This window comes from Littorina saxatilis, linkage group LG5 (assembly GCF_037325665.1).
Source record: "Littorina saxatilis isolate snail1 linkage group LG5, US_GU_Lsax_2.0, whole genome shotgun sequence".
Lineage (NCBI taxonomy): Eukaryota > Metazoa > Mollusca > Gastropoda > Littorinimorpha > Littorinidae > Littorina > Littorina saxatilis.
The window spans coordinates 43,001,196-43,029,104 of NC_090249.1; the positions used below are offsets into that span (position 1 = coordinate 43,001,196).

Below are 27,909 nucleotides of genomic sequence, written 5' to 3' on the forward strand. Positions count from 1 at the left end.
TCTTCACAGTTATGATAAAGACATCGTTCTAAGGTCAAAACAAGTCGAAATTTTGGGACTGCTGCCGGAAGGAGACCGTAATATATGGTTTCATCACTGTCAACTGGTTACAGAAAAAATCGTCTGCTCCAGTGAGTGCCAAAACCAAACGGTTGATTATCACGTGACACTTTTGCCTTATTTAGAGTTGTTTGCACAGTAAATACAGCCGCGAAAAATAGCTCGCTTGAAACTGTCTTACATATCAATTCCTTTGTAATTTAAAAATTACAAAACACCATGAAAAATCATTATCGACGATCGCGAATCTGCTTATATCAATAATACATTACAAAAAGCTCTAAATATGTTTTTAAAAAAAGTTTAAAAAATCGGTTTTCTTGCCAGACAAGGAAACTCAAGGCATCCTGTCAGGGAGAGAATGAGCCGAACTCATTTTGACCTGAGTTCAGGATGTGTTGCTGCACTATACGCAAAATTATGAAACGGAAAATGTATCTCGAATCGTTATGCACTTGCAGATTTACCTGAGACACAAACGTGTTACAACATTGATGTTCCATTAGTGCTTTTTCTGCTGACTGATTGCATTTGAGCTTTGTGTGTTGCTGCCCTATTAGTAATATGATTAACTGAAAATTTACCTTACGCGGAGGATGGAATAAAACTTGGGAATTGTGGAATTGTGACATGCTGGTAATCAATTTCATGTGGCCTGTTTTAAATGAATGAACGTCTTCTGCTCATTGTTGCTAAAATGGTATTCTCGTGCGTGCGTTCTTTGCGCGCGTCAGAGGCTATTGAACCAACTTTGCAGTGAATATGTTGTCATGCATACTTCAGCAACAAAAAAAGCTCTCTTGGTAACATATATCATTTAATGGCCATTTCGTGTCTGCGTGCGTTGAGGTTCTCTGTATTGTTTAGAGCAAGATCAGAACGCACCTGCTGCATAGTACGTTGTGGTTTTGTAGTTTCGCACTTTGCAGTTGCAACTAGTTGTAGTATTATGTTCCCGTCGCGATATAACCTTGAATGGTTGAAAACGACGTTAAACACCAAATAAAGAAAGAAAGAAAGAAAGAAAGTATTATGTTCGCTTTGCTTCAGTTTGTTTCAATGTTTTGTAATTTCTCATTTTCTTTGCCTTGAAATTGATGTCATTCATTCTGCGTGGAAATGAAAGTTCGAAAAGTTAAAATAATTGTTTTCAAATTGTAAATGTTTTTGGTTTGTGTTTGTGTAGGTTGCTGATCTTTGGCATCGTCAAAAAATGACGTGGACAGAAACCAGATGTCTCGAAAAGGGTTCTGACGTCACATCAGCGACACAACACACGATGACGTTGGTCATGGCGTGACGTCACCATGGATACTGCGCCCGGAAGGACAGAACTGATATTCATGTGGCCAGTTATGTATATATGTCAACGTGGATATGTGACGGACGTCTAGCATGCCATCTGATTGTTTGATATGGGCTTGACCGAGTAATTATCCTCGTCACACCTCTTAAATTGTGTCTTTACGAGACTGGACAGCCAATATCATCAACAAGGAGGAGTATAAATACGCCCGCATCTGCAAAGAATATCCAGTAACCATACACTCTTTTCATATCCTTATGAAGGTCAAGTATTACAAATCTTCGTATAGCGGTTGTGTCACATACTGGACCTGACCTTTGCTGTCGTCTCCTAGCAACGCGCAGAGATGCATACCTTGATCCCGATGCGCCGATCTTGACCCTGGATTACGTGTTCAAGGTCATGGATTTTCTGTTACTCGGCGTTTGCAGCAAGTGTAAAAATGAATTGCCAGGCCGTTACTTATATCGCGGTGTTTGAAAGTCATTGTGATTTGAACGGTCGGCGTTTGGCGCTTTAGCTCTCATTCCTTTTTTCTGTATTCGTGATGTGGAAGAAATATCAGGAAAGTGTTGCACAGTTTATGTGATATAACGTGCGATACAAATCCGGTCAAGTTCACTGCTGAATGTTATCATCATGGACCTAGTGTCCACGGAAATGCCAATAACAACTAGACTACAACCGCCAGCTCGTCGTTCTAGTTCCCCCTTTCACACGGACTCCATTGTTCTCATCTTTATTTTAAGAAGCTTGGCGTCTACATCCATCTCCGTCGCCAAGCAACCAACAACCACGCTTCACCAAAGACACTGACACTGTCATCTTCAACGTCACATTTCCTTAACCTAGCTATTCGTCACTGACGTCATCAAGCGACGGGCAACAATGCCTAAAGGTCACCTAAGACACTTACAGTCACATTCATCTGACCTAGTTGTTCATTATTGTTGTCGCTAAGTAATCAGCAACAGTGCCTCAGACCTAAGACTCTGACATGTTCAGCTTCAGTGGGACAATACCTTGAATTACTTATTCATCACTGTCGTCGTTAGGCAACCAGCAGCAATGCATCGGACTCATCCAAGACACTGACTTTTCCGCCGTTAAAGACCAAAGTCGTTTGATCTTGTCCTTCATCACCGTCGTCGGCAAGCAACCAGCAACAATGCCAAACACTCATCGAAACTGACATTGATCAAGGTCGCCTTAGTTTGACCTAGTTCTTCATCACTGTCGTCGCCAAGCAACCAACAACAATGCAAAAGACTCATCGAAACTGACATCGCTGAAGGTCACCTTCGTTTGACCTAGTTCTTCACCACCCTCGTCGCCTAGCAGCCGGCAGCCATGTTCGTACCCCACGCGCGTGTGCATATCTCCGGGGTGCCCCACAAGCGGAACTCCAAAGCCCGTCAGGCCCGGCTTGCCAGGAGGAGAGTGGGGGCCAGAGAGATCCTCCGCATGCCCTGTCTCATGCCTACGATCGTCGTAGTCTTCATCGGTCTTCTGGTTTTGGCAGGTTTGTGGTTTTTGTCGGTTTCTGAGTGTGTGTGTGTGCGTGTGTGTTGGGGGGGTATGTGAGTGTGTAGGGGGAGGGGGTATTTGAGTGTGTGTGTTTGTGTGTGTGTTTGTGTGTGTGTTTGTTTGTGTGTGTGAATGTGTGTTTGCGTGCGTGCGTCCATGCGTGCGTGCGTGCGTGTGTGTGTGTTGGTGTGTGTGTGCGTGCGTGTGTGTGTGTTGGTGTGTGTGTGTTTGTGTGGCTCTCTCTCTCTTTCTCTCTCTCTTTTTCTCTCTCTCTTTCTCTCTCTCTTTCTCTCTCTCTTTTTCTCTCTCTCTCTCTCTCTCTCTCTCTCTCTCTCTCTCTCTCTCTCTCTCTCTCTCTCTCTCTCTCTCTCTCTCTCTCTCCTCCCCCCTATTCTCTCTTGTCTGTCACTCCCTCTCTCCCTCCCTCTCTCTCCCTTTTTTTCTCTCTCTCTCTCTCTCTTTCTCGCTCTCTCTCTAAATGTCTGTCCCTTTTAATTTTTCTTTTGGCAGATTTCTGGTTTTATCTGTTCGTCGCTATTGTATGTCTTTAATTAAAGGCCGAAATGTTTTTTCCGATTTTGGCAGTAAGTTATGTCTGTGTGTCTGCTTGCCTACCTACCTACCTACCTGCCTTCCTTTCTGTCTGTCTGTCTGTCTGTCTGGGTGTCCCCATGAATTGTTTTATCATCAGCTGTATTCCTCTCAGAAACGAACCAATCATAACAGCTGCTGTACCAAAATGAAAAGGCCTATACCACGAAAAAGACCGCAGTTGCAAAATGTATATGAAGTCAAAACAATTTAGAAAAGTCGCATCTTATAAACGACTCTTCATTCAACCCTCATCACGAGTTCTGGCATTCAAATTGAGGAAACGGTCCACTATATATACTGTTCAAAAAAAGAAACGCATAGCTTGTAATATTTGGTTAATTTAGTTATATGGCTACAAGGATATCCACCAAACTGCAGAAAATGTTTATCTGGTCGTCGACCTTTCGTCCATTGCCACAAGTGAGCTCTGCACGTGACGCATGCGTTATCAGTGGCTACAATGTCAAAATTGCTCATTTGGCATGACCACTCGTCATGCTTCAGTGTAATCTCGTGAAACTCGGGGAATATTGAGCTCTCACCATGTCTTCCAAAACCCATAAAAGCGGATTGTTCGCCACAAAGAAATCAGACGACAATTCAGCGACGAAAGATGGCCCGATTGAGCAGAGAAGACCGCCAAATTGCATTGGGTCGTTTACAAGCAGGCCAAAGTCAAAGTGCAATCGCCAGGCACTTCCACGTGTCCCAGAGCACCATCAGTAGACTGTGGGTCAGGTTTCAAGCCACTGGCTCCGTTGCTGACTTGCCACGAGCGGGAAGACCAAGGGCGACAACTGCTGCTCACGACCGATTCATACGGCTCCGCCACCTCCGGAATCGTTTCCTGTCGGCCTCATCTTCTGTCCAGGCTCTCCCCGGGCCACACCGATTATCGGACCAGACCGTGCGGAACCGCCTGCATGAAGCTGGTTTGAGAGCTCGCAGACCTCACAGAGGAGCTGTCCTCACCCGCCGCCATCGCCAGAACCGAGTGCAGTGGGGCAACCAGCACCTTCGCTGGACCGTCCGGAATCACTGGAGACACGTGTGGTTCAGCGACGAGTCCTACTTCCTGCTCCAGCGACATGATGGTCGGAGGAGGGTCTACCGGAGAGTAAACGAACGTTACGCGCCCAACTGTGTGGATGAGGCACCCGTTCATGGTGGTGGAGGCGTCATGGTGTGGGGGGCGATCAATACCGCTGGAAGGAGCACCCTGGTGCACGTCCAAGGGCGCATAACTGCCCAGCGATACGTGGAGGAAATTCTGCGCCCACACGCCCTTCCTCTTCTGGCTGACCAGGATGCCATATTCCAGCAGGACAACGCTCGCCCGCACACAGCACGACTCACCACCCAGTTCCTCACCGACCACCATGTCCAGGTGCTTCCCTGGCCATCCATGTGGCCAGACATGAACCCGATAGAACACCTCTGGGATGAATTGGACAGACGTGTGCGCAGGCGAGAAGAAGCGCCGGCAAATCACCGCGATCTATTGCAGGCACTTCAGGAGGAGTGGGACACCATCCCACAGCAAGATATCCGGCATCTGATCCAGTCCATGCCCAGAAGGTGCCGGGCAGTTGTTGCTGCTCAAGGCAGTCACACCCCCTACTGACTTGACAGCCTCGGCACCCAATCGTATTGATTGACTGATTGATTTGAAGATGCAAATGAACTGTGTGTGCATTCAACTGTGTCCATACCAAATTTTAAACAAATAATCTAAATATTGGATTTTCTGTTAATTTTTTCGAAAAATAAAACAAATTTGGCAAGTAGCAACTATGCGTTTCTTTTTTTGAACAGTATATGTGAGGAAGGTATTTTTCTTCAAGGTAAATCGGCATCTAACGTCCCTTAACACTTTCTACCCCACCTATGTTGACCAAAACGAGACGAAAAACCGAGGTCCCTTCGTGTACACTACATTGGGGTGTGCACGTTAAAGATCCCACGATTGACAAAAGGGTCTTTCCTGGCAACATTGTGTAGGCGTAGATAAAAAAATGTCCACCAAAATACCCGTGTGACCTGGAATAATAGGCCGTGAAAGGTGGATGCAGCGCCTAAAGGCAGTCGATCTACTGGCCGATGTGAATGCGTGATATATTGTGTAAAAAATTCCATCTCACACGGCATTAATAGGTAACATGCGCCTTGAGTCGCCTTGTGTGGTGAGATACGTGCGCGATATAAATCCTCGTAAATAAAATAAAATAAATAAAGTGTTTTTTAGCCGAGACCAGTTGTGCTGTAGCAGGTCACTCAGAAAGGTAGTAACTGTGTAATAACTGTGTATCAATACGCTGGAATACAGGCGTTAGATGGACGTTACAGGAAGAGAGACGAATATATTCGTACCAGGTCCCTTCGTGTACACTATATTGGGGTGTGCACGTTAAAGATCCCACGATTGACAAAAGGGTCTTTCCTGGCAAAATTGTATAGGCATAGATAAAAATGTCCATCAAACATCAAATACCCGTGTGACTTGGAATAAAGGCCGCGAAAGGTGAATGCTCGCCTAACAGGCTTGAGGTTTGCTGGTCGATGTGAATGCGTTATATATTGTGTGTAAAAAATGTTTGTTTGTCTGTCTGTCTGTAAAAATATTCCATTTCACACGGCAGAAATTAATATGTAAAGCGCGGAGAGCACAGTTAATTGTGGTTCGCGCTATATAAGCTCACCATAATAATAATAAAAGCTGACATCATTTGCCCTGCATGTGAGTCTCGACCATTAGATCCGTACAGATACAAAGGAGAACAAAATGAAAGGTTGACTAACAATATCAAACAAATAACATACACATTACACCGGGGGCCAGGTAGCTCAGTTGGTAGAGCACTGGACTTGTGATCGGAAGGTCGCAGGTTCGAATTCGGGCCGGGACGGACACGGGTCAACTTTATGTGCAGACCCAGAGACGGAAGCCATGTCCCACCCCCGTGTCATCACAATGGCACGTAAAAGACCTTGGTCATTCTGCCATAAGTGCAGGTGGCTGAATACACCTAAACACGCAGACACCTGGGTAGCGCGACTCCGTTGCTGCTAGCTTTCCACTGGGAGGAAGCGACCCGAATTTCCCAGCGATGGGACAATAAAGTAATGAAAATTAAAATTAAAATTAAAAAAATCAACTCCTGCAAGGCCGAAATCCTTGCCATTTGAATACCCTCACCAGACAGTAAAACGGCCGTAACCATAAAGACTGAAAGATAGTGATGAACACTTTAAAAATAAATATTTTCCGTGCTAGATGAAAGGTTAAAACGAAAGAATAACATGATCTTCTGCTGAGAGTTGTAACAAAGCAATATAGGGGCCTACCTCTATTCATTAAAAGGTCGCGCGCAGGAGACAACAATACGGCCCTGACCAAAGGGAAAATCGAATACAATAGAACAGAAGATGGCAAAACTGGTTGCACAACCATCTCTTTCCCCCTATTCCGACGCCCGCTGTTGTAAAGAACTTCTGTTCCCCCGAGTGTAACTAGGTCATGCACATGAAATCCGTTTCTTGCTGTCACTGTTCTCACGCTTATAAAAATCACAGGTGCCTGAAAAAAATAGTTCAAATTAAAATGTAGGGGCTGTTCTTTCAAGATCTGAATGATTGTAGGATTCCGTGCAATTATTCTTGTTTGGTTGAAGTTTCAAACGTCCTCAAAACAACTGATGGAATTTCATGGTCTGATTCCCAATAAAACAGAAGAGAGATCTCGCCATGTCTGGGTATTTAATCACGCTGAATTAATTATTTCTTAGCGGAAAGCTGAATGGCGAGAATCAAAGGAATTTGCCAACAACAAAACCTTTCTCATGAAATTACACCTGAAATATCAGGCCAAAAAAAATAGGTCTGTTTACGGTAACATAGGCCAAAAAAATAGGGTCGGTAGGTCGGGATTTTTTTTTTTTTTTTTTTTTTCCCAAAAATCATATTTGTACGTGTTGTTGTTTTTTTGTTTTTTTTTCCCAAATGCCAAAAAAAAGTCTAGGGTCGCGCGAAAAAAATAGGGTCGGTCGGGTTACCGTAAACAGACTATTTTTTTTTTTTGGCCTAAGAACGCTTCTTTTTATTTAAGACAAGAGGCGAAGCCTTCAAGGCTCACGTAAGAAATCGACAAACAGTAACACAAACTCAATCACTCCGTCACACACACACACACACACACACACACACACACACACACACACACACACACACACACACACACACACAGTAAGCATAGGTGAAACTATGCAAGAAAGCGAGACCCTGGATCTGCCAAGAAGTCTCGGCCCGCTCACAATAACAATGACCGAGACTTTCAGTAATTCCTTTGCGTGACGTCTAACCCTCTTACGTCATAATGTGACGTCTTCAAATAGTTTCTATCACACACGTCGAACACTTTTGACCGAGACTGACGTAATCCATAGACTCGGAAATGTTAAAGTTTCTACCACAGACATACACACATACATACATACGCACGCACAGACAGACAAAGTTTATCATCGCATAGGCTACACTTACGTGGAGCCAAAAATCACACACACAAAATGACATCTAAAATGTAGGACAACTGCTGTCCGGATTTCTTTGTTGCAAACACAATCTTTCACACGAATTGACACCTGAAATGAAAGAACACCCTTTTCCGGAGTTTTTTGCTGCAAAATAAATACTTCACATGAAATGACACTTGAAACGTAGGAACACTTTTTTCCTAATTTCGTTGTTGCGAAATGAATAATTCACAGAAATTGACACCTAAGACGCAGGAACACTTCTGTCCTAATTGTTTTTAAAGGCACAGTAAGCCTCCCGTAAACCATCACAGATACGGTCAGGCTTTTACACACAGTACAAACACCCTTTCGTTTAAACACTCACCGCTTGAGAACATCCTAGATGCCCTACGTAAAGAGCGAGCAATTTTCAAAGAATTTATTTTCGTGGACCGTCTGATCGGCAAATTAGGCGCCTCGTTTTGGCGCTAGACCTAACTTTTAAAATCTAGATAATAAATTGACAGCTTGTTACACAAACATTCTTAAATGATAAAAGAATTCTTTTTTCATCAAGGTAAGATCAGTACAATTCGAAGTTTTGAAAGTTTGAAAAAAGAAAAGCCCGGAAACGTGTCACGCAAACCGTCTTTCTTGTATCAGACGACGGGTGTGCCCAGCGTCTGTTCCTCTGAACAGTCAACTGTCCTCGCTCTAGTTCGTGTGAATCGCAGCCGTTTGTTGCGTTTAGATTCAGAAGTACACACTAATGTGCTATTGCAGATAAGCTCACAGCGAGTCGCATTGAAATCACAAACTGACGACTACATTGTGAAAAAAGGAAACTGGATCACACGGGTACGCGATGGCTCAGGGGTAAGATAAACCACGCAAAAATAAATTCTTTCAAAGTTGCTCGCTCTTTACGGAGGGCACATAGGATGTTCTCAAACGGTGAGTGTTTAAATGAAAGGGTGTTTGTACTGTGTGTAAAAGCCTGACTGCATCTGTGATGGTTTACGGGAGGCTTACTGTGCCTTTAATGCAAGAAAATCCCACACACGAAATGACACTTGAAATATAGGAGCACGTACGCCTGCCCTGACTTCTTGATTGCAAAACAACAAACTCATGAAAGGGCACGTGAAATATAAGAACATTTTTGGCCCAAACTTCTCCCCTCAGTGCAGGTCCCATGGTAGACAACGCGGCATGAAGTTCTCTCAAAAGAAACTGAACAGATAACAAAGAACAGAAAAGAGTTTATTTCAGGAACTTTTTCATGTGGCTGTGCGTTAGACCCCCAGACTTAACGATGCACACTTTTCGTTTAATGACGTTATAATTCAGCGCCGTTGGAATCGAGCTTCGCCGGAAAAAGTCCGTTAATGACGTTATCTCGTGTCCGTAGGAAGCCCTCAATAACATGCCATTATCCTAGCTTCTTCTGTCAGCCTGTATTCTGCACAAGGGTCTGATTCGATACGAAATTGGTGCATTTCCTAGAGGCGTTTTTGTTCTAGTACCAGGAAGAGCGTCGGGTGCATTTCCTGGTAGAACCCCCGGGGCTGAACGGGGGAGGGGGGGAGGGGGAGGAGGGGGGATCTGTTGACTCAGTTGGTAGAGTGGGGGACTTATGGTCCTCAGATCACTGGTTTGAACTCAGACCGGGAATTACACACGTCAACGTTATGTGCAGACTCTGAAAAGGTATCCAAGTTTTACCCTCGTGTCACCTCTGTGGCACGTAAAAGACCTCGGTCATTCTGCCAACATTGTAGTTGGCTAAATACACCTAAATACGTTGGCAAACACACCTGGGTAGCACGACTCTTGTCATAGTGTGTAAAACATGTGACAACAAAACAACAACGCTCAAGTGGTGATAATATTGGTGGCATGTGTGGCAAAGTCTGCAAACTTAATACCACGCTACGGTTACATATAATTATCACAGTTGATTCCATTTCAAACCCCCACAAATCTGTTCTGCACTGAACAAACTGTCAAACAAGTTTCGTCATTTTTGATACCGTATCAACGTACTAGTGTTACTTGACCTACCACCGGATCGGACAGAAAATGTAACCGGCGCTTTTTTTCCTGGAACTAGAAAACGCTTGCAGAAAATGCCGCACCCACTTTGTATCGAAGTAGACCCCTTCTGCCTTATGCCACCGGCTGAGGATTGTCTACTGCTGCCAGACTTATTTCTTCGGACTGTGTTACTGCACCCCGCACAATGGGTTCCGATAGCTTGCTGCTGCTGGCAATTTCTTGACTTTAATGGATACTGACAGTTTGTAGTATGTATGACCTCATCCCCCGTTTCAGTGTGTCATGGTTGTGTCTGTGTGTGGGTTGGTTTAGTTATTTGTTGATCTGATTATAAGGTCCCTGTTTGCTGTTTAGGTTGTAAATATGGCGAGGAGGTGTTTGTCTGTCTGTCTGACTGACTGTCTGTCTGTCTGTCTGTCTGTCTGTCTGTCTGACTGTCTGACTGTGCAAGTCTTTTTGGCTCTGTGCGTGTGGATGTGTGAGTGAGTGCGTAAGTGCGTTCATGTGTGTGTGTGTGTCCTTCTCTCTCTCTCTCTCTCTCTCTCTCTCTCTCTCTCTCTCTCTCTCTCTCTCTCTCTCTCTCTCTCTCTCTCTCTCTCTCTCTCTCTCTCTCTCTCTCTCTCTCTCTCTCTCTCTCTCTCTCTCTCTCTCTCTCTCTCTCTCTACGTTCTCCCTCTTCAACAATCCATCCAATTTACTTTGGAACCCTTTTTACATTTAATCAAGTTTTGTTTAACGTTCTGTGACACTTAAGATTTGCCTCGCTAATATTTGGAACAAATGCTTTTTGTGGTCCGGCAGCACATTCATCTCGGCTACATTGGTAGGGAGTTCTAGAAACGCAAGCTTCACTGCACACTTGAAGCAAACCTCATTTGCACTCGTGATCCTAGCTTCCGGTTTCGACCATCTTGGTATTTTTTATATTGTTATGCTCCTTTACTCTCCTCTTTCTCCTTTTTGTCTTCCTCCTACGCATCCTTCTTCTTCTCTCTCTCCTTCTTCCTTTTTACATTTAGTCAAGTTTTGACTAAATGTTTTAACATAGAGGGGGGAATCGAGACGAGGGTCGTGGTGTATGTGTATGTGTGTAGAGCGATTCAGACTAAACTACTGGACCGATCTTAATGAAATTTGACATGAGAGTTCCTGGGTATGATATCCCCGGACGTTTTTTTTCATTTTTTCGATAAATACCTTTGATGACGTCATATCCGGCTTTTTGTAAAAGTTGATGCGGCACTGTCACACCCTCATTTTTCAATTAAATTGATTGAAATTTTCGACGAAGGCCGGGGTTTGGTATTGCATTTCAGCTTGGTGGCTTAAAAACTAATGAGTGAGTTTGGTCATTAAAAATCGGAAACTTGTAATTAAAATTATTTTTTATTAAACGATCCAAAAACAATTTCATCTTATTCTTCGTCATTTTCTGATTCCAAAAACATATACATATGTTATATTTGGATTAAAAACAATCTCTGAAAATTAAAAATATAAAAATTATGATCAAAATTAAATTTCCGAAATCGATTTAAAAACAATTTCATCTTATTCCTTGTCGGTTCCTGATTCTAAATACATATAGATATGATATGTTTGGATTAAAAACACGCTCAGAAAGTTAAAACGAAGAGAGGCACAGAAAAGCGTGCTATGCAGCACAGCGAAACCACTACCGCGCTAAACAGGCTCGTCAGTTTCACTCCGTTTTGCACAAGCGGCGGACTACGGTCATTGTAAAAAAAAAATGCAGTGCGTTCAGTTTCATTCTGTGAGTTCCACATTGACTAAATGTAGTAATTTCGCCTTACGCAACTTGTTCTCTTTTTTGTTATATTTAGTCAAGTTTTGACTAAATATTTTAACATCGAGGGGGAATCGAAACGAGGGTCGTGGTGTATGTGCGTGTGTGTGTGTGTGTGTGTGTCTGTCTGTCTGTGTGTGTGTGTGTGTGTGTGTAGAGCGATTCAGACTAAACTACTGGACCGATCTTTATGAAATTTGACATGAGAGTTCCTGGGTATGAAATCCCCGAACGTTTTTTTCATTTTTTTGATAAATGTCTTTGATGACGTCATATCCGGCTTTTCGTGAAAGTTGAGGCGGCACTGTCACGCCCTCATTTTTCAACCAAATTGGTTGAAATTTTGGTCAAGTAATCTTCGACGAAGCCCGGACTTCGGTATTGCATTTCAGCTTGGTGGCTTAAAAATTAATTAATGACTTTGGTCATTAAAAATCTGAAAATTGTAAAAAAAAAAAATTAAAAAAAATTTATAAAACGATCCAAATTTACGTTTATCTTATTCTCCATCATTTGCTGATTCCAAAAACATATAAATATGTTATATTCGGATTAAAAACAAGCTCTGAAAATTAAATATATAAAAATTATTATCAAAATTAAATTGTCCAAATCAATTTAAAAACACTTTCATCTTATTCCTTGTCGGTTCCTGATTCCAAAAACATATAGATATGATATGTTTGGATTAAAAACACGCTCAGAAAGTTAAAACAAAGAGAGGTACAGAAAAGCGTGCTATCCTTCTTAGCGCAACTACTACCCCGCTCTTCTTGTCAATTTCACTGCCTTTGCCATGAGCGGTCGACTGACGATGCTACGAGTATACGGTCTTGCTGAAAAATGGCATTGCGTTCAGTTTCATTCTGTGAGTTCGACAGCTACTTGACTAAATATTGTATTTTCGCCTTACGCGACTTGTTGTTGCTAATCCTCTTCCGATGATTACCCCTCCTCCTCCTCCTCCTCCTCCTACTCCTCCTCCTCCTCCTCCTTCCTCTCTTACTCTTTCTCCTTGACGTTTTTGTTTGTTTGTTTGTTTGTATTCAAGTGTGTGTATATGTGTGTGTGTGTGTGTGTGTGTGTGTGTGTGTGTGTGTGTGTGTGTGTGTGTGTGTGTGTGTGTGTGTGTGTGTGTGTGTGTGTGTGTGTGTGTGTGTGTGTGTGTTAGATTCGGTATGTGTGTATTGTAGTAAGGGGCTAGTAGTAAGAAAGGACCATATCGACCTAATGCTATTATCCTTCCGTAATAAAGTTTTCGAGTTTGAGTTCGAGTTCCTTTTTTCCGACCGCTCTTCCTCTCTTCTCCTCCTTCTCTTCCTCATCGTGGTTTTCCTCGTCCCCTCGCTTCTCCTCCTTCTCTTCCTCATCGTGGTTTTCCTCGTCCCCTTGCTTCTCCTCCTTCTCTTCCTCATCGTGGTTTTCCTCGTCCCCTTGCTTCTCCTCCTTCTCTTCCTCATCGTGGTTTTCCTCGTCCCCTCGCTTCTCCTCCTTCTCTTCCTCATCGTGGTTTTCCTCGTCCCCTCGCTTCTCCTCCTTCTCTTCCTCATCGTGGTTTTCCTCGTCCCCTCGCTTCTCCTCCTTCTCTTCCTCATCGTGGTTTTCCTCGTCCCCTCGCTTCTCCTCCTTCTCTTCCTCGTCGTGGTTTTCCTCGTCCCCTCGCTTCTCCTCCTTCTCTTCCTCATCGTGGTTTTCCTCGTCCCCTCGCTTCTCCTCCTTCTCTTCCTCATCGTGGTTTTCCTCGTCCCCTCGCTTCTCCTCCTTCTCTTCCTCATCGTGGTTTTCCTCGTCCCCTCGCTTCTCCTCCTTCTCTTCCTCATCGTGGTTTTCCTCGTCCCCTCGCTTCTCCTCCTTCTCTTCCTCATCGTGGTTTTCCTCGTCCCCTCGCTTCTCCTCCTCGCCCCTCCTTCAATGTATTCTTGTTATCTTCTTTCTGTTTCTCTCCATTCACTGCTCCCAATTTTTCTTCAAATATTGAGTTGTATTGATTTTCTTCCCTTACTTGTATGCAGAGGGGAGTAATTGCTCTGTGTGCGCTGAATGGCATCTCAGAACGTGGAAGCTTTTTTGGATACCGCCTACTGTAACCCTCGTCATTCTAAAAATAATTATCTTCTTCGTTGCTAATTTTTTCACAAATGATAAATTGTCCTGCCGGAGTTTCGAAAATATTGTCATATCTTTATTTTACTCACAGAACTAATATTGACTATTTGGTTTTCGGATTATAGTCACCGAATGTTTCTATCTATTTCTATCTTTTGTATCGCTGTCTTTGAAGATTGTCGTGCAAAATCAGTTGAAAACCATGAAGTCGCACCGTACATTAATCGATATTACACACACAGAATGTATCATTATCATCAGCATTATCATCATCACCATCATCGTCATCGTCATCATCACCATAATCATAATCATTATCATCATCATTATCATCGTCACCATCATCATCATCATCATCATCATCATCAGCTTCACCATCATCATCATCAGATTCACCATCATCATCATCATCATCATCAGTCGCAGCAGCAACAGGAGCATCATCAACATCATCATCATCATCATCATCATCATTATCATCACACCTCAATCGCACTTATTTCAGATTTGAGATGGTGAGCGGAACTGTTTTCACGAGAAAGTGTGCTTTTAAAACAACACACGAATGGACTGGGTGGCCGAGTGGTAACGCACTTGCGCTCGGAAGCGAGAGGTTGCGAGTTCGACCCTGGGTCAGGGCGTTAGCAATTTTCTCCCCCCTTTCCTAACCTAGGTGGTGGGTTCAAGTGCTAGTCTTTCGGATGAGACGAAAAACCGAGGTCCCTTCGTGTACACTACATTGGGGTGTGCACGTTAAAGATCCCACGATTGACAAAAGGGTCTTTCCTGGCAAAATTGTATAGGCATAGATAAAAAATGTCCACCAAAATACCCGTGTGACTTGGAATAATAGGCCGTGAAAAGTAGGATATGTGCCGAAATGGCTGTGATCTGCTGGTCGATGTGAATGCGTGATGTATTGTGTAAAAAATTCCATCTCACACGGCATAAATAGATCCCTGCGCCTTGAGTCCGAGTCTGGAGATACGCGCGCGATATAAGACTTCATAAAACATAACGAATGTTCTCACGCAGATATAGGATATATATGTACATTAAAAAACAAACATATATATATATATATATAATTACACACACACACACACACACACACACACACACACACACACACACACACACACACACACACACACACACACACACACACACACACACACACACACACATAGCACTGACATCTAAATAATGTTGAGTATAATAGTGAGGGTGCAGTTTTTAAAAGCAGCAGGCCAAGTTGGAGTGATAGATCAGTTTCGCAAAGAACGATACATGATCTAGGCCATGTTTGTCATCTGGGTTAAAAAAAATTGAATTGGCGTTAAGTTAAATGTGTCCATGTAATCATACAGTGTTAAAAATCGTATTTTGTTGGTATCACACTTGACAAACAAACAACAACAACAAAAACACCAAAAAAAAGCAGAACCAAATTCACCTTCTGCACTCAAACTTGTTCAAACCGCGAGACCAACGTAGTTCCAGGCAATCAGAGCGGAGTGACGAAACTAAGAAAAGTTAGTCAAAACATGAAAACCCAAGTTCCCAGAGCCAATTAAACATCTACACGAACCCCTGGCGGAGGAGAGGGGTCAATGAGAGTTTGCAGGGGTGGTATGGGGAAGGCATGGAGGTACGTGTGGGAACGGAATCTTTTGAAACGGGTTCGTCGTCCTCAGTCACATCATAAACACGAGCATGATGCATTTTGCAGACGCCATGACTGTGTACGTGTCAACTTCACGTCTCTCTGGTGCATCGTCGTTGTAATAAACAATTGTAAGACTTTGCAAATAAAAATGTCCACAAGACGTTGAACCTGTTAAAAAAAAAAATAAAAAAAAATAACGAATGTTCTCCGTCTTTTGCTTAACCTTTCCAGGAGGGGCAGGCATGTGTGTACTAGGCTACATCCCGGACACCGTCACCAGGCTGAGCGACGACGGCAACAGTACCACCGTTGCCATGGTTACCAAGGACGCCAGATACTACGCAACCAAGAGCCTGAGCTACGCGGGGCCTGTCCTGATGGGCTGTGGATTCTTCGCCATCATTGTGTCGTGTGTGTTGTACTGCGAGATCGTGGATCGCTACGCTGTCTTGATGCCCAGCAAGCCTGAGACAAGGCTCAAACGGCAGGATTTGCTGGAGATGATCCTGGGAGAGTTTAAGAAGTCGTACTTTAGAGGTGAGTGACGATCCTGGGAGTTTGAAAAACCTCCATGCCAACTTGTTTGTGTGTGAACAAGCCAGGCTGTGTGTGTACGTGTGTGTGTTTGTGTTTGTGTGTGTTTGTGTATGTGTGTGTGTGTGTGTGTGTCTGTGTCTGTGTGTCTGTGTGTGTGTGTGTGTGTGTGTGTATGTGTGTGTGTGTGTGTGTGTGTGTGTGTGTGTGGTTGTGTGTGTGGTTGTGTGTGTGTTTTTGGCTCATGTAAGTGTAGCCTATGCGATCGTAACTTTGTCTGTCTGTGCGTGTGTATGTGCGTATGTGCGTGCGTGTGTATGTCTGTGGTAGAAACTTTAACATTTCGTCATTTGAAGACGTCACATTATGGCGTAAGAGGGTTAGACGTCACGCGAAGGAATGTCTCGGTCATTGTTATTTTGAGCGGGCCGAGACTAGTTGGCAGTCGTGTCTGTAACTAAGTAGGCTACATAGTCAGTCGGCTAAGGACCGTTTTGGTTACTTTTTGGCGTCACGTTAGCAAACACATTTTTCTGATAGATTTTAACACCACAACACTAAATCAAAAGTTTTGGGGCAATATTCCAAACCACCGGTGAGAAAAACGTTGGTTTGTGTGTATGTTTTCCTTCTTTGGCGTTACTATTCTTGTTTTGAGGGTTGGGTTCATAAAACGGACATAAAACTTAAACCGCTTGACAGAAATTATATAACTGTAAATCATTCGAAAGGGAAGGCATTCATGTACACGTTTGTGCCACTTAAAATGACGTCATTATCTGTTTGTTTTTTGAAAATAACAGATAAACCGTATGAGCCAAGCTGAAAATGACAAATAAACCGTATGAGCCAAGCTGAAAATAACAGATAAACCGTATGAGCCAAGCTGAAAATAACAGATAAACCGTATGAGCCAAGCTGAAAATAACAGATAAACCGTATGAGCCAAGCTGAAAATAACAGATAAACCGTATGAGCCAAGCTGAAAATAACAGATAAACCGTATGAGCCAAGCTGAAAATAACAGATAAACCGTATGAGCCAAGCTGAAAATAACAGATAAACCGTATGAGCCAAGCTGAAAATAACACAGATAAACCGTATGAGCCAAGCTGAAAATACGGCAACAAAGATGTAAGACAGAAACAAACGCTTTGATTGCATGCATGCAAGAGTTGTTTTTTGCCGAAAAATCTCGTTTCAGAAAAGTTAAGAGCCTGGAATAAAAGCACACAGTGCTTGCTGTAGTCATAAATCTGCGCGCTGTGCATCGATCATAAATAAAAGCCATTCGAAGCTGCAGAACAAAGTCAACACCAACCACTCAGGCCAAATTTCTCTCTTCAAATTTCTCTCTTCAAACCGCTTGTTTGAAAGTCCGGCGGACTTCTATTCCTAGGAAAATGTGTCCCTGGACTTTGTGTCCTAGGAACATAAGTCCCTGGACTCTATTTCCTAGAAAAAGGTGTCCTATTTCCCTGGCTGGAAAGTCCGCACAGGAGCGTTGAGGTAGGACACAAAGTCCAGGGACACATTTTTCTTGAGTGGTTGGACTCTTTTTCCCAGCGGACAACTTTTCCTTTTACACCGGCTTGTGACATTCACTGGAAAAAAATGATATGCTTCTTCGCAGTTTATGCAAGGTTGCCAGATACAGTATAGCAGCCATAAAACAATTTTATACAGAGCAGTAGAGGGAACAAAAATAATTTTCCTTATTCGAAACGGCTTGCCAGGTTGACTCGAAAAGTGTTATCTTACTTTGCATTTAATATGTGAGATGGAAAAAGATGGTCAGATATAGACATGTCTGCCTTCTTCAGTTTTGAGGTTGTTTGTTTTCGTGTTTTTTCTTCTTTTCTCCTCCTGTTTTATCTTCTTTTTTTCTTTCTTTTTTTGTGGGGGGGGGGGGTGTTTTGTTTATGTTTTGTGTGTATGTAGGTTGTTTGTTTGTTTTTTGCAATGTTAATTTTAAACATGGACATCGTCATACAAAGCAGAAGCGCAAAGTCAACATCAACCATTCAACCCAAATGTCCCGCTTCGAACCTGCTTTCAGAATTCACTCAAAACTTGATACTTTCCATTCCAGTTTATGCGAGGTGCAAAAAGGTTGTCAGATGCTTGTCAGATGCCTCCTGCTTCAGTTTCGATCATTTATGCAATCTGTCGACAGCGTCGTGCAAAACAGTAGAGCAAAGTCAACAACAATCACTCAAATGCACTTTCAGCCTTCAAGACTGCTTGACAGATTCACTCAAAAAGTGATACCTTACTTTGCATTTTATGCGAGGTGGAAAAAGGTCGTCAGATGCCTGCTTTCTTCACTTTCGATAATTTTGAATCATTCATAAAGTCATGGACATTTCCATTTGAAGCAGTGGAGCAAAGTCAAAAACAGCGAACTGCTCAAATAAATTTCTCTAATCAAAACGGCTTATCAGATTCGCTCGAAATGCGATATGGTTCTTGAAAGGCTCGAGAATTTTGTCAAACGATTGCACACAGAAAGGTGACAATAAGTTACTGAGAAAAAGGAGAACAAGCCGCGTAAAGCGATATCAAAACAGTTAGTCAATCTGTCGGCCTAAACATTTCATCTTTACCGAGACTATATGTCCTGGCTGGCCGAAACCCGTCGTCCGAGACAGCGCAATCTCGAAAGCATAATTATACACACGGGGTCTAATTTGAATAAAACAGGACTGCCATTATCAAGTTTGAGAATGATGATAATGGTGCGATCGTGATTGTCGGTAGAAATAGAAATGTAGGTGGGTGTGTGTGTGTGTGTGTGAGAGAGAGAGTGAGTAAAAAAAAGGAAAAAAGAGGGGGAGAGAGGGAGAGATAGAGAGGTAGGAGAGAGAGGAAGGCAGAGAGAGGTAGAGAGATGGCGAGAGGCAGTAAGAGGTAGAGAACGAGAGAGAGAAAGTGAGTGTGTGTGAGCGTGTGTGTGTGTGTGTGTGTGTGTGTGTGTGTGTGTGAGCGTGTGTGGGTTGGGTCTGTCCATCTATTATTCTGTCTGTACGGACGTGAACACAGGCGTACGTATGTGCTTTGGCATTTATTTCGGTCTTATAATATTTTCCGCTGCAATGTCCTGTAAACTGTTTAGTTATGCAGCAGTATCTCTCCACCAGCACCACCACCACCCTAAAAAAAAAGTAATATCGTTGTCGTGCTTTCTGGTGGAGCGTTGTGGCGATGTGGACAATAACACATCATAGTGGCAAAAATAAAAATATGTTTTCATTAGAAAAAATGAGGGCAGCGCTATTTCTGCGAAGGAGAGGTCGATGCACGTATGCAATAATTGTCAGTAATAACATCGCACGTTCGCAGGTAATGGTTTCTGAATGCTTCTACCACCATTAAGATCATTCGTTCGTGTATTATACTGTTCAAAAAAAGAAACGCATAGTTGCTACTTGCCAAATTTGTTTTATTTTTCGAAACAATTAACAGAAAATCCAATATTTAGATTATTTGTTTGAAATTTGGTATGGACACAGTTGAATGCACACACAGTTCATTTGCATCTTCAAATCAATCAGTCAATCAATACGATTGGGTGCCGAGGCTGTCAAGTCAGTAGGGGGTGTGACTGCCTTGAGCAGCAACAACTGCCCGGCACCTTCTGGGCATGGACTGGATCAGATGCCGGATATCTTGCTGTGGGATGGTGTCCCACTCCTCCTGAAGTGCCTGCAATAGATCGCGGTGATTTGCCGGCGCTTCTTCTCGCCTGCGCACACGTGTGTCCAATTCATCCCAGAGGTGTTCTATCGGGTTCATGTCTGGCGACATGGATGGCCAGGGAAGCACCTGGACATGGTGGTCGGTGAGGAACTGGGTGGTGAGTCGTGCTGTGTGCGGGCGAGCGTTGTCCTGCTGGAATATGGCATCCTGGTCAGCCAGAAGAGGAAGGGCGTGTGGGCGCAGAATTTCCTCCACGTATCGCTGGGCAGTTATGCGCTCTTGGACGTGCACCAGGGTGCTCCTTCCAGCGGTATTGATCGCCCCCCACACCATGACGCCTCCACCACCATGAACGGGTGCCTCATCCACACAGTTGGGCGCGTAACGTTCGTTTACTCTCCGGTAGACCCTCCTCCGACCATCATGTCGCTGGAGCAGGAAGTAGGACTCGTCGCTGAACCACACGTGTCTCCAGTGATTCCGGACGGTCCAGCGAGGGTGCTGGTTGTCCCATTGCACTCGGTTCTGGCGATGGCGGCGGGTGAGGACAGCTCCTCTGTGAGGTCTGCGAGCTCTCAAACCAGCTTCATGCAGGCGGTTCCGCACGGTCTGGTCCGATAATCGGTGTGGCCCGGGGAGAGCCTGGACAGAAGATGAGGCCGACAGGAAACGATTCCGGAGGTGGCGGAGCCGTATGAAGCGGTCGTGAGCAGCAGTTGTCGCCCTTGGTCTTCCCGCTCGTGGCAAGTCAGCAACGGAGCCAGTGGCTTGAAACCTGACCCACAGTCTACTGATGGTGCTCTGGGACACGTGGAAGTGCCTGGCGATTGCACTTTGACTTTGGCCTGCTTGTAAACGACCCAATGCAATTTGGCGGTCTTCTCTGCTCAATCGGGCCATCTTTCGTCGCTGAATTGTCGTCTGATTTCTTTGTGGCGAACAATCCGCTTTTATGGGTTTTGGAAGACATGGTGAGAGCTCAATATTCCCCGAGTTTCACGAGATTACACTGAAGCATGACGAGTGGTCATGCCAAATGAGCAATTTTGACATTGTAGCCACTGATAACGCATGCGTCACGTGCAGAGCTCACTTGTGGCAATGGACGAAAGGTCGACGACCAGATAAACATTTTCTGCAGTTTGGTGGATATCCTTGTAGCCATATAACTAAATTAACCAAATATTACAAGCTATGCGTTTCTTTTTTTGAACAGTATACAATCTCGGCTTCCGCATGAAATATGCATCCCTTCCTCTTTGGCGTTGGAGGTGGGAGCATCCTTGTCGAAGGCGGCAAGAGTGTCAAGTTAAAGTCGTTTCGGGCAGTCATGTTCAGTAATTTGCACACGAGGTTTTTGCCTGTAACATTAATGAAAGACACAGTTTCAAATTAAAGTCGTTTCGGGCAGTAATTTTCAGTAATTTGCACACGAAGTTTTTGCCTGTAACATTAATTAAAGACACAGTCCTTCCCGTGTAAACGATTCCGCTACCCTGTAAGATGTTGCCAGGCTTTTACATGGACTGAGACCGTCCTGACGACTTGGACACATACCGAGCATCAACAGTCTGGACGGTTTCTAATGGTTATAAATTGTTGTTGTTGTTGTTGTTGTTTAGATTTTGTTTTTTGTGTCTTCTTTTGTGAGTGTTGTTGGTGTTTTTTGTTATTGTAGTGGGTTTTTTTAAAATCTGCTACCCACAAGCGAAAGAAAAAAAAGATGATATGGTTGGAAACCGTCCTTCTAGATTTCCTGTAGTGCCATTTATTTTTCCAGACAGTTGTTAACGTGCGCTGGTGTTTTATGTGTATATGTCACGTACATTTCCGGCAGTAAGCTTTTCTTCACATTTGTTTCTGTCCTTTCCCGTTTAGATTACTTTGCATAATACAGAGGAACCGATCAATGCACCTTTTAACAAAAACATAAAGCAATAACATCGCTAATTCAAGGATTGGCTTGGGCGTCGGTCATCGGTCTTTTGCCATGTTAAATTCGAAAAAGACCGACACACATGGGTCTCAATCCGTCAACTGACCGATAGACATGCAACAGAGTCAGTCTTTGGATTTTGGATTTGCGCCCGTTTCAACACTATATTCCTTCATGTCGCAGGTATCGAGGTGCCCCTGAGAAAAGAGGACCCCCCGCCCCAGAAGGGAGGAGAGCGACAGATGGAGACCCTGCTCAAGGCGCTCAGCATCAGCACACCTGTCCTGCTGATGTCTCCGGACCTCGCCCCCACCTGGCGCTTCTCCCACTACCCCTACAACTTCCGTGGACACCGTCACCACGCCCTCAAGCCCAGACACCCCAAGCTGAAGCAGCTTGGGGGCAGTGGGAGCTCCGGGCACGAACCCTGGCTCAAGACGTCCTCTTTGCCCAACATCCACGACCCGGAGCTGAGGAGACACAACCTGGCACGGCCTGTCCCCCTGGACCACGACAACATCGGGCCTGGAGGAGACATGGGCAGCAGGGCGAGGAGGATCAAAAGGTGGGTTAAAACAGGAACAGAATACAAAAAATACAAAAATTGTAGGTTATTGGAACGTATGATTATTGACAAAATCAAAAAGCAGATAAACTGCTAACGTTCCAAAATTCTGAATAAAAAACACACAAGAATTGTAGGTTATTGGAACGTGTAATTATTGACAAAACAAAACGTGACATTTACAGTACGTCGACTCCGTGGTCTTTGTAAGTAGACATACAGACAAACACTTATTATTGCATGCGAGATTCATCGACGATTTTGAAGTAAGTTCATTATTTGTACCATGAGTGTTTGTCTGTCTGTCTACATAAAAGACCACTGGGTCGTTGTACTGTAAATGTCACGTTTTCTTTTGTCAATAATTAAACGTTCCAATAACCCACAATTGTTGTGTTTTTTATTTAGAATTTTGGAACGTTAGCAGTCTATCGGGTGTTTTTTTATTTGTGAACAGGGACAAGTTTGTTCAACATTACCGGGGGCTCGATAGCTCAATTCTTAGAGCAATGGGCTTGGGATCTGCGGGTCACGGGTTTGACTCCTGGTTCAGACATACAGGGGTCAACTTTATTTTATCCGTGTCCCATCCCCCGTGTTACCACTGTGGAACGCCAAAGACCTCTGTCATTCTGTCAGAAGTGCGTGTGGCTGGTTATACCTAAACACGCACTCATCTAAGTAGCGCGACTCTTGTTGCTTGTAGCTCACCACTGGGAGGAAATGACCCGAATTTTCCAGCAGTGGGATACTAAAATAATCAACATGAAAATGACAAAATGCATGAAATTACCTTCCGTGAAGTGTTTTCAGCACATGAACTACCAAGGTTGGTTTAATGTTTCCATTTAGACACACACGAAAAACCAACAATCCTGCTACATTCTGTGCATTGTGTGAACTTTTTGCTGAGTTGATTTCAAAAGGGACAACTATGCGAATCTGCACATTCAATTATGCATAAGCACTTGCACTCTCCACAGGAAACTGTCGTTCATTTTTGGTATGTGTCGTGCTCTGAAAAGCTGTCCTATTTAAAACCGTGGCCGATTCAAAAGAGAATTACACGGGAGCTTACATGGGTAGGAAGGCATTTCAATGAAACATAATAGCTGCACGAATATGTGTGGGGAAAAGAGAAGCCTTCAACTTGAATATATATATATATACCTACCTACTGTCGCGCAGAGTTGGAGATTCTTTTGAATTAATATCGTAACCGACACGAGTGTACAGATGCAAAACTGATCAACAACTACAATAATCCTACGCACAGAATGCAGCCAGGCTGCTGAGTTGTGTTCTGTGTCCAAGTGGTAGGATGCTCTCATTCCGTGTACAAGCCTAGGCAGATATGTCATTTTGTATTATTTTTTTCATTTTCATTACTTTATTGTCCCATCGCTGGGAAATTCGGGTCGCTCCCTCCCGGTGGAAAGCTAGCAGCAACAGAGTCGCGCTACCCAGGTGTGTGCGTGTTTAGGTGTAATCAACCACCTGCCCTTATGGCAGAATTACCGAGGTCTTTTACGTGCCACAGTGGTGACACGGGGGTGGAACATGGATACCGTCTCTGAGTCTACCCATAAAGTTGACCCGTGTCCGTCCCGGCCTGGATTCGAACCTGCGACCCTAGGATCACAAACCCAGTGCTCTACCCACTGAGCTACTACTGATATGATCGTTAATACGAATAGGAATGACACGAGTGTATGCCACAGTACAGACAGTTTATTCATCTCTTGTTTATCAAAACAACACAAAAACACAGCAACAACCAGTTTTGGTGAATTCTTCATCAAATTTTCGTCAGACAGTCGCTGACTTCTTCAGGATAGTAATGACAAGTCGTTATCTTTTCTTGTTTTCCTGTTAATCTCTCATTTTTGCACAGATTTGTAATTTTTGATGTTATTATTCACACGACAAGGAATGATACGAGTATGTGCTACAATACAGAAAGTGTATTCATACATTTCTTGTTTATAATTCATCATACCAATTTAATACACTGTACATCACGTGCTGTCATTCCTCACTTTCATCATACCATCCTGAAGAAGGCAGTTTTCGCTGCCGAAATATTGATAAAGAAAGACCTAACCTGGTTACTGATGTGTCCTCATTTTGTTTTAATTTCTTGTTTATATCTCTAATTTCTGCTCCTATCCACAGGTTCGGAAGACCCTCGCGCAGCATGGAGAACAGGATCTCCTGGTCCTTGCCGCAGACCTTGTCGAGGAGTTCCACAGGCGTGGACAACCCGGCCTACCTCCACGAGCACGACCGCAAGAAGAGCGTGTCTATGTGTGTGCACAATTCCAGCTACAGCTCTTCTCTGCGAAGGCCTCCTGCTTCTCGTTTCATCAAGGCGAGCCAGCTTCAGCCTCGCGCGAGGCTGCAGCATCAGCAGCAACAGCAGATACAAAAACAACAACAACAAATTCAGCTTCAACAGCAACAGGAGAAGCAGAAGAAACACGAAGAACAGAAGCAGCGTCAGAAGAGATTGAACAAGCAGCACAGCAGTCGAGAGAGCGACGACGGGGAAGCTAGAAAGCGCTGTGATTCGGACGAGGTTCGTCCCAGGCAGAGACCCAAACTTGTCCGCACCAAAGGAGCTCACAAGAGCTTCGACAGCTCCGGAGCTGAGCTCTCTTTCGCCACCCTCATGCCCCCGGAGCCACCTCCCTTCCCCCTCCCAGCCCACTTCCTGAACACCCTGTCTCCGGACACCCAGCAGCTGACTGTGAGCAGCCCCAGAACAGCCAAGCTGCTGAGGGCCAAATGTAAGTCTGAGGACGTGAGGGACAAGAAGAAGCCCGACATCATGCTGCTCAAGGACCTCTTCCGCTCCGTGGACATGCAGGATCCTCCTCTGCCCCCACCCTCTCTCGTCTCCCAGACCTCCTCCGCCTCCATGCCCTGCACTATACCTCCTTACGTGGACCCGCTGACTGGAAGACAGTGTGAGAGCGTCAGAGTCACCCTCCACGCTTCCGACCAGGACAGGGGAAGACCGCAGCCTGGGAGAGGTGACGCCAGTGCTTTCGTTCGCGTCAGTCCAGCGTCAAGGGCGGAGAGTGGTAGCAGAAGCAGGGGTACTGTGGCCAGCAGCAGTCTGGATCGTTCAGATGGGAGCGAACCACACACGGGTAAAACGGACGTAGATTCCAGTGACCAGAAGTACGAGCTGCCTTTACTTAGCGGAGTGGTTCGTTCCAATCGACAGTGGGAGGTGGAGAGACGGAAGAGAATAATCACCAGTGACTCCAGGCACGAAGAGAAATCCCACAGCCTGGATGCTAAAGACACCAGATCTTCCAAGCTGGAAGCCAAGCGATCCGAGATCCATCGCGCTCACAGCTTCAACGTATCTTTCGCTCAGGAAAGCAAATACGCTCAAAACAAGCACTCAACAACGAGCAAAGACAAAGATAAAGACAAAGGAAGTTCGAACTTACTTCGGGTGATCGACCCCCACCCGCACAAGTCCAGGTCCAAATCTTGGGACGGTGATAAGTCTCAGAGCCTGGACACTCCGACTTGTGAGAGTTCCACAATCTCCACGCTTACGGTTCCGCGGATAGAACGCGCCAGCAGCTTTGACCCCGTGACGTCACAGGCGCCAACTCGTGACGCCAAGCAGACGAAACAAGTGACGTCATACAGTTCCGAGTTCGTGCGGCCGGTTTCCCCTTATCCTTGCAGGATGACATACGAGAGCGAAGCGGGTCAAAAGGGTAGGAGCCAGTCTGATGAGATCCGACAAAGAACTCCTGTCGTGACTTTACCAGTGCCCCTGCAACCTCAGCGGGCACACAGCTCGCCAGAGAGAAGTATAGGAGACTCTTCATCAGTAGGTCAGCATCATGAACAACGACACGCTCAATATCATCAGCCCTCTCGGCCTCAGCAGCTGGCGGTCCCTACCTATGAGTCCCGTGTTCAGGAGCATCTTCATGTCCAGTCACCGAGGCGTATCAGCCCTGCTAGATCGGACTCCGGAGAAGACCATCGTCAGTCATTGTCACCCAGGCACCTCACACCATCTCCGACCAAACAGGTTTTTGTTCGGACACAGTCACCTCGTCATCTAAGCCCGTGTTCTCCCATCCAGTCACCCAGGCATCTCAGCCCAGCTGCTGCAGAACGACCGCTTTCACATGATCGCCGACAGACGCCTTCGCCCAGACATCTCAGTCCAGTGCTGACCAAGCAGACTTTCCCACCAGACCCCAGAGTTCAGTTATCGCGGCCTGTGAGTCCGCTAGCGATGCCGCCGCATGGTTTCCCGCAGGAGTACCAACGTCATGAACCTTCTAGGCATTTCAGGACTGAGCAGGATCCGCTTCTTCGGAGCCACAGTGAGCAGGGCTCTACTTCGTCTGCACATCGAAATTTTGTGTCAACGCAACAAACACCTGGGAGCCACGTGGTCCAAGATGGCGGTAGTAGGGTTAGCGTTAAGACTATGAAGCACTCACAGACGGAACAGCACCTAAGCAAGCCGAAACAACAACAAAAACATCAGTCGCAACAACAACAACCGTCGCAACAACAACCACAACAGCAACAACAACGGGGTAGAGGCAACTTGAAACGACGATCCACCATCGTGCACCAAGCCTCAGTGCATCTCTCTCCGGACTCCTTCCTGGAGAGTTCAGCGTCTGTGACTTCCTCTACCGCTAGCTCTGCGGACAACACAACCAGTTCTAACGTTCCTCTCTTGTCTCCCTCGCCTACTCCGACGCCGCAAATCGGCTGCAGCGTCGCGGGTGGGGTTAGTGGTGGTAGTAGTGATGTTGGTGGCGTTGGCGGAAGTGGTGTTGGCGGAAGTGGTAGTGGCGGAAGTAAGGACACGACTTCCGCGCATGCGATGAGGAGAGTGAGGTACACGCAAGCGCGGAGCACGGCTGTGGAAGAGTCGAGCGTTGATGACGAGGACACAGAGGCTACACCTCTCATTCAAAACTCCGGCACCGCTCAATGTTCTGGGAATGCTCCTAAATCTTAGCGTTTCTTGTGTCGTGGGGATTTTTATTCTGACTGTTGTTTCTTGATTTATTATTACATCGAAAAAGAGCTCTTTTTCTGCACTTATGCGCACAAATCTTTGGTTATCTGAGTGTGCTTTCTGATCAAAAAAGGCATTGTACAGCTTGCTTGTTTTAAGTTGTAAGAAGGAGAATACAAACAATTGTTTTCAGCTCGGTTTTTCTGAGGTATCATCGGAGCATCTGTTGAACTGTGGTTTCCCTTCCATTGTTCAAATCGGGAAAGCAAATTGTGACGTTAAGCAAGCTTTTTGAAGGGCGGTGATCAATATTTAGAGGCATCTTTCTATTTACGTGTACGAGTCTTATACTGGACTTGAAAGACGCTTGTGTGTAAAAGATGATCGAGCGACCAGTTTGAAGATGGGGGGGGGGGAACTCTAAACATCGAAACATCTTTTCATCAACATAAAAGAGAATAAGGTAATCATTAGAGGATGGAAGTTCTGTGTCTGTGTCATTGCTTCTATCGCT

The 27,909-nt window shown here is 44.8% G+C and overlaps 1 protein-coding gene across 1 annotated transcript; it reads left to right on the forward strand.

Moving 5' to 3' along the window:
- Positions 1–2,394: 2,394 nt before the first annotated feature.
- LOC138967763 (uncharacterized) lies at positions 2,395–27,909 on the forward strand. The gene is made up of 6 exons (XM_070340419.1): positions 2,395–2,888; positions 13,122–13,779; positions 14,234–14,391; positions 15,873–16,178; positions 21,994–22,375; positions 24,551–27,909. The coding sequence occupies exons 1-6, from the start codon at positions 2,717–2,719 to the stop codon at positions 27,393–27,395; spliced, it is 4,521 nt and encodes a 1,506-aa protein (XP_070196520.1). The 5' UTR covers positions 2,395–2,716; the 3' UTR covers positions 27,396–27,909.

Coding starts and splice junctions, on each gene's coding strand:
- LOC138967763 (XM_070340419.1), top strand. CDS start 2,717: ATGTTCGTACCCCACGCGCGTGTGCATATCTCCGGGGTGCCCCACAAG. Junction 2,889..13,121: donor CGGTCTTCTGGTTTTGGCAG/GTTTGTGGTTTT, acceptor TCCGTAATAAAG/TTTTCGAGTTTGAGTTCGAG. Junction 14,392..15,872: donor CATCATCATCATCATCATCA/GTCGCAGCAGCA, acceptor TAACCTTTCCAG/GAGGGGCAGGCATGTGTGTA.